The following is a 12,390-nucleotide window of genomic DNA, read 5'->3' as shown; positions in this document are numbered from 1 at the left end:
TATATGAAGAGGTTAGGTCTTGGGTTAGTCACTGTATATTTCGAGACAAAAAATACGCTGATATACACCATGAAAACGAACCGATCGGATAATCTATTTATACAATGCAACATCCCCTGAATCACCAGGAAACATCTTTATATTATGAGCGCGCGCGCGCGTGTGTGTGCCCCGAGCTGTCATACGCCGTTTCAAAAATAGTTTCGACCCAGAAATCCTGCATAACGCGAGACAGATGTCAATTGTCACTTCCCGTTTTGCGCGTCGATCACAATGAGCCCACGGTGATCCCTTCCTGAAGGGACACGTGCAAATTCTCTTTCTCTAGCCAGCTACCAGAAAGGGCAGATGTTGGGACCGTCTTAAAGATTTCAAGGGGAGACCCTTTTCAGGCCTTTCGTCGTACTCTTTGAGACGCTATAATAAAAGACCCAACGGAACGTACCCGTGAGCCCATTGTGCGATTAAGCAGATGTTATTCGTTGAATGCGCAATGTATAATATGAACCCGCGAACAAAGAATTCGATTTTTCTACCGAGCGCGGAGATTTTTGCATTTTCCCGATCATACGGCCGGGAGAAAGGTGACGATGCTTGGCCAACGAAAGTTCACCGTTACAATCTACCCCCTCCTCCTCTACCAAGATCCTACAGTACCGTTTTATAAATCGTCGAGTAGAAAAAAAATCTGCCGTCTGTTTGATAAGCTGGCATATGTACGAAATGGTGAACGATTCTGTTACATCAAACTCGTCAAACTCATGTTCAGTCAAGGATCAATTTGCACTTAGCTACCATATCACGAACCGTAGATACACAGTTAGTTCACCACGGTCAAAAATATCTCAATGTTTTCCAATCATACTAGTACCACTTATTCTTTGTTTATTCAGTGTATTCGGTTTTCATCTCAAAAATAAAAAATAAATAACTGCTTGTCTATTATTCGTTATACAAAAATACAAATTTCTAATTCTGGAACGAAATATTTCAATATTTAACTGTTCTATCAAGTAAACGTCACGAATGAATTGCTATACGTTGTTTTTGTCGGTTATTTATTGTTTAAATAAAATTTTACCCAACTCTGCCGTCCGCTTTTTAATAAGATTCCCTCTCTGAAGTATTCAATACAACTCTGACGTCCGATTTTGCGCGGGCCTTCTTTTGGTCGCTTTCACGGAACATAACAATGACTTGGTCGTCTGCGAACCGCGCAAGGACGGTCTACGGTGGTGCGAAGCGCTAGTGTCGGAGTTGTAAATCCGTTTCCCGTCGATCTCGACGTCAGGGCCGAGGTCAACCGGCAGCAGGACGTACCCAACTCGGTGACTTTCTACTTTCTGTTTTTATTCACTGCTGAGATCGTTGCCAGCAGATGCTATGCCTTGAAGAAGATCATCAGCTATCGCGGTAAAATTGCCACATTCTAACTGCGCTATCACACGTTACGTGACCCAAGTATTCCATGTTTTATTAATTAAATTTTGCCAATATATGCTATGGATATAAATAAGACAAAAATGTTACGTAAACGTAGGTTATTTAAAGTTTTATCAAAAAGTTATTTCTAAAATACCCAATACGAATAACGAGCTTACTGTTACTAGATATAATAATTCAGAAGTAAGTCCTAACCTTACGACAAAGACGAGACATTTGAAAATTCTTCGAACAAAGGAATGGATTTGAGTAGGAGCATTTGGCGTTCCCATTTCGTTCGAACGGGAATTTTGACAAAAGTTAACGTATAACTGACATGTGTAAAAGTTCCTTGCGTGCATCTTTTCCGAAGTTTCCCGTTGGTTGAAAACGGACTTGCGCTCAACTGCTTCACGGGACGAGCGGTGGTCGGGCGATGGGACGAAGCAACCTCCACTCCGTACCCTTGAACCTACAGACGCTCGCAGCGTTGCCGCCTCGTGCAGCTATGCTGTGTGTCGTTTCACTCGGCTATCCTCGGTTCCCCTCGGCGGTGCTTCCTTCGCAAGAATTCCGCGTCCGCCGTCGTCGTTGGTGGCTGGCGCGACGCCGGTGTGCCTGACGTCACGACTCGGCGTTACGCGTAGCGTTACGTAAAAAACGTGCTGCTGAACTCCTTGCTAACATGTCGGTATATAGCATCGACGCGATGCTCGCCGTGCATAGAAAAGAAAATACGAACGGAAACTCGTAACGTACGTATTTCTGAATCATTGCAGGTTAAACAATACTCGACGTTTTCGAAGAGCAAATGGAAGGCGTCCGTTTTGTCGTATTCTATAACGATACTGTTACTCGTTTTTATGGTTTGTGACGTCGCGCGTTAGTAGTTTTTTCTTTCTGTCATACGTTGGCCTTGCCGTCTGGATCTGGGTTACGCTCAACCGTGCTTTCTCCGCGAGATTTCCGTGTCTGTCGACGATGTCGACTGCGTAGCAGACGCAATGCATAGTCTGACGTCACGCGCCGGTGTTACGTAAAAAAAGAACATGTCATGAACTGGATTAAAGGCGTGGCAACAGCCCGGCGTGAATTTTAATCGTGACGAAATTGCCGCGATCTACGCAAAATAACAATGCGGTTATTTTCGCGTCCGCGCAACGGGGAGTACGAATTTTTTTTGCTTCACAGTGCATTAGCCTCGCGTTTACGGCCATTCTGGATCTGGGCTGCGCTCGAATACGCTTTCTCCACAAGAATTCCGTGTCTGCCGACGATGCTGACTGTGTCGGACAACATTGAGAGTACAAGCTGACGTCACGTGCAGCGTTGCGCGTAGCGTTACGTAAAAAAAACGTGGCTGACGAATCAGAAACGCATTGGTCTATTACTGTTAAGGCCGCATGATAAATCAGCTATACGGTAAAGCAACGTAGCCGGTGCGTAGGTTTATTACGATGAAAAATAACTCTAGCACGGCGTCGTGAATCGTTTCACGTCCGCCAATGCGACGCTGTATCATCGTACGATGCTTCGCGAGCAAGATAATTGTAACAAAGAGAACAGTCTCGTGGCAGTCTATGAAGTTATTCATTTTCCTTTCCGAATATCGATGGAAAATTGGTTTACCGTAAATCAACGACCGACGGGGTTCGCCTTCTTCCTTTACCTCCCTTACTCTCATTCGTTCTTTCTCTCCGCGTCTGTCTCCCGTTCGCACGCTCGTGTGCCATTTACGAGACAAACCGGTTTACGCTTTTTGCGAACCCTGGCTTCGCGAAGAATGTTGATTTTTGCGTTATACACCGCTGGGAACCTAACCTACATCATTATCCGGATGAGCTGGCCGCATTTGAAGTCTCGTTTCCTCGCGGACCTTGAGTCTTCTTCGTCAGATTTTATTTTTCGTTTCCATTATTAACGCAACGAAGAATGATGCATTCGAGGGTATTCAAGACGAATGTCCTCGGGGCTCGTGACTCGGCAGGCAACGCCGCGACACGCACGAGTCTGGCATCGGCGAAATGACCGACGGGTACGTGCTCCGAGATAAAAAAATTCAGTCACGGCGAAGGAATGACTTCATGACCGGGGACAAATTCGGCAATGTCTCGGGACTCGTCATTCGAGGCACGAGCTATCGCCGAAAATATTTTTACTACCGAACGCGCCGAGCATGCGTCTTCGTTGATTAGCGTAAGTGGCTATTGTTCTCACTAACCTACAGCACTGTGCTCATTATCATTTTTCATTCGTGACGGTACTACCAAACAGTTCCAACGGCCTCTCGATAAGTCTGCAGCCGTGCACGTTAATGATTCACGGTAAAACACACCAGATAAGCACGAAAATTTAAATGTATTTGTTTCTATTGAGAGAAATTAAACTCTCGGGTACTGTTGTCCATTATACTGTACGTAAACCGTAAGATTATTTTTTCGATACGAAATAATAAATGTCACATGACTACGATTGATCTCTGTTCGCGTAGTTTTCATGAAAATGGCGACATCTACCAAAAAACATTACAAACTCTTTGGCACTACTGCACATATCAGATCATAAGAGGGACCGTTGCAGCTAACAGCATTTAAAATAATATTTTTACATTTCTTATTGTAAAACGTTATGTTTTACATAAACAATCATTAATTTACTCAAAACTTTCATTCATTTGTATGAACTTTTACATTAAAAGAAAGTTAATAAATATCATTGTAATCATTAAAATTCACGTATAAGTTATTATTTTTTACTCAAACTTAAAGTTGTTTCCTCAATTTTACAATAAAGTTGCACAATTTATCGAGTCACGGACTTTTATGTTAAATAACCTCTAATATTTGATCATGGCACGTTATAGAATTACCTGCTATTTTCGTATTGTTGCAGATATTATCTTTTTACGAAAAACACCCAAGAAAAACCGAAATATACAAAACCTATTCGGGAAATAAACAACTTAATTACGTTAAATGCTTCGCGGAGTTTATCTTGATGCGAGTATTACAACCTAAACGGGTCTTACTGTCTGCAACCAGAAACCGGTTAGACGAAACTTTCGAAAATTCCAGAATGACGTAGCTTTCTCGCGTGTACATATGCATGCACCACGAAGATACACAATCGTGTCTCTCACGTCGTTCTTCATTTACAGTTACTTACATAAGACAGTCTTCAACCTTTTTCTTGATTCTTCGACGCATGGCAATCGACTTGGTCACGTTTTATCGTACGTAAAGAAAGCATGTATGCAACTGAACGTTATTGCGAATACTTGCCAACCCATTATTACCGGAAAATTTCTTTCCATATATATACTCTCCACTTACCTTAGTCACGTTGTTAAATCATTGTTGTAATATGATAAAAAGACACTTAACCAATAAATTGCGCTTAAACGAGCGCACGTAATATAAATATTTTGCATCTCCGTAAATGTTGCAATACACATCAATATACATATATGTATAGCAATACAGGGGATTTCGCGAGTTCGACATCGAACGGGTGATTTAACAAAATTTCAAGTTGCAATTCCAATTCACGAAACACATCGTTTCACGCCATTCAAAATTATGCAAATCGAACTATTTCAATATAATAAAAAAACAATTATACTCAGGTCGAAGAAGAAATTGACTTGGTACATTTTGTAATCGTTAATTGTTCCTGTCTACAATTACAATTTTAATTATCAAATGCAATTATTACTTAACACGGTTAAATAATTGTAATTCTAATTGTAATTGTAACTAAACAATTAATTTGTTTATAAATTTATAACAAACGTATAAAGTAATCACTACGTTACATACTGTACACAATATTTGTAGTCCCATGCTTGTACCATGCCTGCTTACTTCTCTGTTTGAAGGACACAGAGCGTATGCTTGAAAATTTGCACGAAGATATAAACGGTAGACTGGTGGGGTAGTCGCGTGGAATGGTGGGAATAACCTTTCAGTGACTTGGACGGCCGATTGCGTTTGTGCAGACTTAGTCATCACCCGATACAGTAAGGCAGTGTTTCTCAAACTATAATTCGCGGACCCCTGAGAATTCATGAGTTCTCATGGGGAAGATAGTAGCATATTATACAGAGTGTTCAGCCACCCCTGGGCAAAATTTTAATGGGGGATTCTAGAGGCCAAAATAAGACGAAAATCAAGAATATCAATTTGTTGATGGAGGCTTCGTTAGAAAGTTATTAACGTTAAAAGTTCCACCAGTACTGAATTTTTTTCTCGAAAATGCGTAAGATTTCGAGGTTATGTCTACTCACCAAAAATGATTGTAATTGACCCCTGCAATCGAAAATAATTTTTCCAGAACGATTTGAAATTTTTTTTTCCATCGAAAAATTTAGGCACCTAATTAGATTTTCAGTAAGGAATTTTTTTCTCGAAAATGCGTAAAATTTCGGGGGTATGTGTAATGACCAAAAATGATTGCAACTGACCGCCGCAACCGAAAATAATTTTTCCAGAACGATTTGAAATTTTTAAATTTAATTGTTAATAACTTTTTAACGAAGCCTCCATCAACAAATTGGTATTCTTGATTTTCGTCTTATTTTGGCCTCTAGAATCCCGCATTAAAATTTTTCCCTTCGTCATCAGTAGTAAAAACATTAAGCTTTCAAGCTAAGAAGAGTTAAAATTCTTATGGGATCGAGAAGTGGAAGTGATTTTTCTCATCGATTCGTTCTTCGACCCAACTATAACGAATTAAATCAATGTAAAAAATAAAGTACTCACGTTGCAGCTAGGAAGTCAATGCATGTTCTGTATGATTTTAGAGGATTGTTAGGACTTCGTAGTCTCTTCGTTGTTTCTCCGGAAGCGACTGTAAATAATGAAAATATATTTTTAATCATCTGTAATTAATTGTAGTATATACTTCATATTTAATTAATAAACAATATACCATAACTATAAGTATGTTGTTCGCTTGGCGATCGAGAAAGTATCTCTTCGGTTCTGGCAGTTAATATTTCGTTGATTCTCCAATCTTGTATTTCTTTACGTAATACTGTAATTGGATTGTCGTGATCCGTATCGTCGGAACATTTATTACTCACAGGCTCGGTATAACCTTTACAATTTACGCTTTTCTCTTCCGTAATTTTTTCATGGGACATATTTGCTGCAGATCGTTGTTTCGTCGTGAATTTACACGACCCCTTTTCGTTCTGAGCGAGTGATATTTTAGTCCTTGAGGTCAATTTCGCGTATGGCTTTTCTTGCAATTTTCTAGAATAAGATCTTTTACCCATTGTGGAATTCGAAGCTTTGTCGATCGATGAAATATTTCGATTGTCATATGGCATTTTCTAAAATTACAAAATAACCATGCTAAAAAGTATTTCGAATAATCGTAAAGAGAACTAGCTTGCAAAATGTATGGACATGTCAGTAAAAAGACTGACAATGAGATATGAAACGAAATGAATAAATGTGAAGAATTGAAAGAGAGCGCCATCTATAGAAAGCAGTGTATGTTGTTCTAATAAATCACTTATGGTAGAGCCGTAATGGGTTCAAATTCAATATCGAAGTACAATTTCGTTGGAAACGATAGAAATTATAATTTAAGAAATAATTTATTTACTTGCATCTCTATCGGTTAATTCACGATACATGCAATTGCCGTTAACAAAATAAGCAAGCATAACAGCAATAGTGCAAGTAAACCACTATGATTTGCAACTAATAAAAGCGATAAGAATTCTGTAGGTAATATCTGATAATCTTATAAAGTTTAACGAAAACTTTATCTAACGCAAATAGTATGCGTTTGAAACAAAAGAATGCAAATAAAAAACGACGATTTTGTCAATTTTACTCGAACTATGCCAAAATGTTGAAGGTTTTTTTATACAACACCATTTATTTGGAGGTTCTGCTGCTTTTACGAATTATTACCTGCCCTTGCTTTGTTACCGTGACCAACGCAAATCGTAGTTAAGCGGAAAAGAAAACCAAGTAAAAAGAATCGTTCGCAAATAATTCCTTCCTTAATATTCAAATACGTGCAAATATATTAAAAACACAAAATTAACATTGCAAACAATATGATTCAATACAAGCCAACATTCGTGTATTCTAATAAAATGAGAAATAACTAAGTAATTTAATAAAGAGTACAATATAGTTTATAAATAATCGATCAATGCTACTTGGAACATAATGTAAAAATGGTGTATTGATATAAAACATTAAGAACATGTATTTATTATTTACCTTATAAATAAAAAGATGAATACTTCGAAGCACTTGAAATAAAGACTGTACCTTCTATGGCTGGTATGCTGCAGTCAACTGCCAACACGAAACATCTGCTCATTTTCTACTACCTTCGTCCTTATGCTCATTCACTGGTAATTCCCGTATTGTAACAATAAATAGTTTATATCTTTATTCGCAATATTAATTGTGATATAACTCTAATAATTTCGTATCATTTTTTCGGAGTAACTTGTTGATACTTGAATCTTAATAATTAAGCTTTTAAATAGATGAAAATCAAATAACGAACTAAATAAGCATTAAATAAGTTCATAATTGATTCGTATAATTATTTGTTAAAGACAGAAATGTTGCGATTAACTCCTATATTATTTTATATGTTTATTGCTCTTGTAAACGGATTAATGTTTAAAAAGTAAACTTATAATGGGTTTCGACAAGCGTATGATTTGGAAGTAATGCAACGGAATTTTTGAATTCACACCTGGGAAATGAGATATTTGTTTTCTGAATTTGGATAGTTTTAGGATCGAAGATTCGTGTAGCCTATCACATGCCACGAAGAAGTTTGTAATATTTCGAATACTTGTTTGTCTAAATATATTCGAAGTTCATGCACATACGGCACGCACGTGTGTATAAATCTATTCTAACCTTAAAATTATTCGCGTCAAAGTTCCTTTAGCGCCACAAGGTGTATCGGTAATTTGTGCTCGAATATAAAGGTTTTTACTATAAATAAAGCCAGCAGTGTAATTGCAATGCAGGTGCCGACAAATGTGGATTCTAACCAGATTAAAGCCGTATGTATTTGCAATGATTTCATAAACGAATGTTCATACAAAGATCATATCGAAGTATATAAATGTATGTACAGCCATGAAATGTAGAGAATCGTTAAATTTTTATGCGTGGTAATGCAAACAAATCGTTAATAAATGAAACTTTAAATGATCAGAATTTTTGTACTCCAGTTTCGAGAATTCCTGACATCTTATAACAAATTATCAGAAATTTGTTTTATTGACTGCATAAATGATTTTACTGCTCGGGATATCAAGCCACAGGAGGATAAGTGTGCCCTAAATTGTATGGAAAAGTACTTGAAGATGAACCAACGAATATCTCAACGATTTCAAGAATTTCAAATGATTGCTAATGACAATGCACTAACACCTAACAAAAAATGAAGCATGGTAAATAATTTTGTAATAAAAAATATAATTTTATCTGTCTTTTGAATAAAATTGATCTATAATTTAAATTGATACAAAAATTATGAACATTTTAATTTAACATTTATAAGTTGAACAGTAATTGCGTAATATTTAAATATGTAAAGCATTGAACAAGTTCTAATAGACTTATTATGTAAAAAATTGTTAAATAAAAATGTTATCTTAAATGAAGTAAGTGTAAATAATTAAAATAGAATGGTACCAAATGTGTAAATATATTAGCATTGTAATTAAAAGGTTTTAAAAGTTTGTGTTTCAATACTTCCATGATATTGGGAAAGGAAGAAAGATAAATAATGTATATTAATTGTTTGTAATTTTTTGCATAAAATCACGTAAGAATATACATATAAATAATTTATTTTAGAAAACAAATTAACAAAAAAGGATTTCGTGTAGTTTAGCTTGATTTTGAATGACCGAATTCATGCAACTTTGGTTTTCCATGAATTTCGATGTCCATACTGTTTGTATCCCATTCAAAATGGGAAAATTTTGGTAAAGACTGCATGGAATCTATATTTGACGTAGGACTTATACTTTGTAAGCCAAAACTTGTGCTAGAAATTTGATATTCCTGATTATGCATCACTGGTTCCGGATTTGGCGAATTTGGTGGAGTTCTTCTTAATCTCTTATAATCTGAAAATCTCTTTAATGGTGCTTGATCTACACAAATGGCTTGTGTAGTGTGTCTAGTTTTATATAAAATTGGACAACCTAAATCTCCTTTTAAGCTTAAACTGTATAAATTTGCAAGCCGACGAAGTTTTTCTCGCTCAGGTTGACGCATAGGATGTAATTTAAGTTCACTTTGAGTGGGATCTTGTAAAAACCTGGACACTTTTTCGTTAGCTGATGTGATAATCGAATATCCAGGTTTATTGTCAACATGACGACGACCAGCACGAATTTCTCTTCCACTATGACCATCTCGAATTCTTTGAATTCTTTGTCTATAGCTTTTTCTTGCTTTATCTGTAGCGTGCTCAAAACTTCCATGTAATATCATTTGGAATGCTGAATCTGTAGTAACTTTATCTTCGTTAGTACTTTCACCATCGTCCCACCAACTCGGTTCTCCAATCCAATCCGACTGTTCGTCGTCTCCTAAAGTGAAAAACATCAGTTGAACAAAGTACTTATTATTCAAAGTTAATAATTGTATACCTTCTCGATCTTCGTCATTTGTAATAAGCCCGGCTTCCGAATCACTAGACGAGATGCTCGAACTTGATATTTTTGAACAATCAATTGAATCTCCCGTTTGCATTTTAATGCGATTTTTTGATTTTGCATTTCTATTTGGTTTTAGAGATCTCATTTCACAATCTATAGAACGCTCCCTACATGATCTTTTACGTTTTCCACACCTACAACAAAAAATTCATTTTGTAATAAGCTGATTTTCCGAAATTCAATTTTTTTTCTATCGTTATGTAACGCGAATACATTATTATATTACATATATTACCATATCGTTCCATATCTATTTTTGCAATCGCTTCTGAAAATCCTCTTTTTATCTCCAAGTGTTGTTGACATAATTGCAACTGTTTGAGAAGTTGAAGGGTTTGATTCTAAATCAATAGCCATTCTCTTGAATTTTCTTTTACGTCTTGGATTTACTCTAGGTACAAAATTTTCATTAACTGAATCGCTTTCAATATTGCTAGGGTTATTGAAATTGGAAAAACGCGCAAATCTTTTTGTTTGATTTGTATCGTCGCTATCGGATTGATATTTGCACATGGCATTATGTTTTGGAACATGGATATCACATATGGAAGACGAACTGTCATCCGAATGTTTGTTCATGTGTAGAGATGCTGAAATGAAAGAATAATTATTTAAATATTATTTTCAAAATTCTTTTATTATTGTTCATGTTGTAAAAGTTACTTTTCAAAAATGTATAAACTTTGACTTCTTTATACAATTAAATATGGTTTCTACAAAGACAATCTTGCTAATAATCCTTTGTCTGCCACATAGAAGTAGACTGGAACTGATTTCATATAAATGTGATTAGAACATGTGTTTGGCTCCAATGTGATTTTTATTCAAAAAGTATTTATATAAAATTTTTACTTACAAATCATTTAAGTAGATAATTCTTTAAAATAAAAATAATTTTCTTATATTTTTAATTCTTTTCACTTACGAATATTGCCTGTGGAACGGGCTCTTCTTCTGATACCCCATCTACGTCTGACATTTGCACTATTTCTGCTTTCTTCCAATGCCAAAGTTAAATCGTGCACAAGTGCCTCCATTTTTACTCTTAAATCAGCTGGTACAGCTTTCAAAACACCCTCCATTTGAAGGATGCGATTGTTCCTAAATATTATTTAACACAATGCCAATGAAATTTCAATATCATAATATAAATCATCGACAGTATTGAAAATTTATTATATAACAAATAACAGTAGAAAGATTATCTTGTTCTAAAACAATTGTGACAGTGTTTTTCTACATATATATAATAATATTTTACTAAAATAAAAATATTTATTGACATCTATACATCTGTTCTAAATAATGTTAATTATTGTTTAATTTACAATACAAAGTATATAATTTCAAAATTAATTCGAACACTGTATGTCCATTTTTTTTTTCTTTAATAAGCAAATATGGTTTATCTGGTATGTATCTTGTTTATTGCTTTATAACTGTTAATAAATTTAGATAGACAACAAACAACATGCTGTTGTAAAACATTACGATGTAAAATATTTATAGTATTATTTAGGAATATCGATTATTAAAACAAAATTCGAAAAATATCAAAACTGCATCATATTTTAAATCAGTGACAAGATAGAAACACAGATTAAGTTCACACTCACCGTATACTACAATTGCGTAAGATGTGAATGTGCTTTAAATTAGTATCATTATTAATTAATAACTTGTTTAATTGACAATGAAAAAAAAAACAAAACCAGCGATAACAAACTGTCAATTCCAAGACTATTTTTACTGTGCGCCACGGATCTTCTCTGTCTATCTTTCTCTATGTAGTGTGTGAATTAGTGTAAGGTACACATATATAGGTGTGTGTGGGAGTTACCAATTCTACGAGTAATAATTGGTTACGGTTGGACTATTCCACCATAGGTGTGTTCCAAAATTGAGAACTTATATCTAAACGTAAAGCTTGTGTTTCTATAAAAAACAAAATCGAAGAAGTAGTACACAAATGTTGTATCTTTCTAATACAAACAATATAAAATAAAATATAAATTTCATGTACAATTCTAATCATTATATGACTTGTTCTTAATATCGATCAATAACACTATAATGTTACTATAAAGTTACATTCTTTATTTCATTACTCGCAAAATTTGTTTAACAAATTGTTGCTAATCATCGTTGATCCGAAATTAAACATGCGTACTATAGTACGTTCTACAAAACGATAAAATGAAATCAAACAAACCATGTAACTACGATAGGACCATATTTGC

General features: G+C 35.4%; 3 protein-coding genes across 3 annotated transcripts in view; 1 reads left to right on the top strand and 2 right to left on the bottom strand.

The window, feature by feature from the left end:
- LOC143351993 (uncharacterized) overlaps nt 1-7,705 on the bottom strand; it is a 56,520-nt gene extending 48,815 nt beyond the window's left edge. Inside the window, exons 1-3 of the mRNA XM_076784189.1 lie at nt 7,668-7,705; nt 6,352-6,757; nt 6,183-6,270 (exon numbers count right to left, since the gene is read on the bottom strand). Coding sequence (XP_076640304.1) covers nt 6,183-6,270; nt 6,352-6,754 — 491 coding nt within the window. The 5' untranslated portion in view covers nt 6,755-6,757; nt 7,668-7,705. The remainder of the gene's footprint in view (nt 1-6,182; nt 6,271-6,351; nt 6,758-7,667) is intronic.
- Nucleotides 7,706-8,183: 478 nt separating this feature from the next.
- Nucleotides 8,184-9,079, top strand: Tim9a (translocase of inner membrane 9). Its single transcript, XM_076775100.1, has 2 exons — nt 8,184-8,476; nt 8,648-9,079. The coding sequence occupies exons 1-2, from the start codon at nt 8,435-8,437 to the stop codon at nt 8,861-8,863; spliced, it is 258 nt and encodes an 85-aa protein (XP_076631215.1). The 5' UTR covers nt 8,184-8,434; the 3' UTR covers nt 8,864-9,079.
- Nucleotides 9,080-9,205: 126 nt separating this feature from the next.
- Nucleotides 9,206-11,926, bottom strand: LOC143346704 (G patch domain-containing protein 2-like). Its single transcript, XM_076775086.1, has 5 exons — nt 11,767-11,926; nt 11,076-11,251; nt 10,386-10,740; nt 10,082-10,284; nt 9,206-10,021 (listed from the first exon to the last, which is right to left on the bottom strand). The coding sequence occupies exons 2-5, from the start codon at nt 11,230-11,232 to the stop codon at nt 9,312-9,314; spliced, it is 1,425 nt and encodes a 474-aa protein (XP_076631201.1). The 5' UTR covers nt 11,233-11,251; nt 11,767-11,926; the 3' UTR covers nt 9,206-9,311.
- Nucleotides 11,927-12,390: the final 464 nt, after the last annotated feature.

The sequence above is a fragment of the Colletes latitarsis genome, chromosome 2 (assembly GCF_051014445.1).
Source record: "Colletes latitarsis isolate SP2378_abdomen chromosome 2, iyColLati1, whole genome shotgun sequence".
Classification (NCBI taxonomy): domain Eukaryota; kingdom Metazoa; phylum Arthropoda; class Insecta; order Hymenoptera; family Colletidae; genus Colletes; species Colletes latitarsis.
Note: the sequence above shows the minus strand (reverse complement) of the source record. Positions and strands in the feature narration are given on the sequence as shown.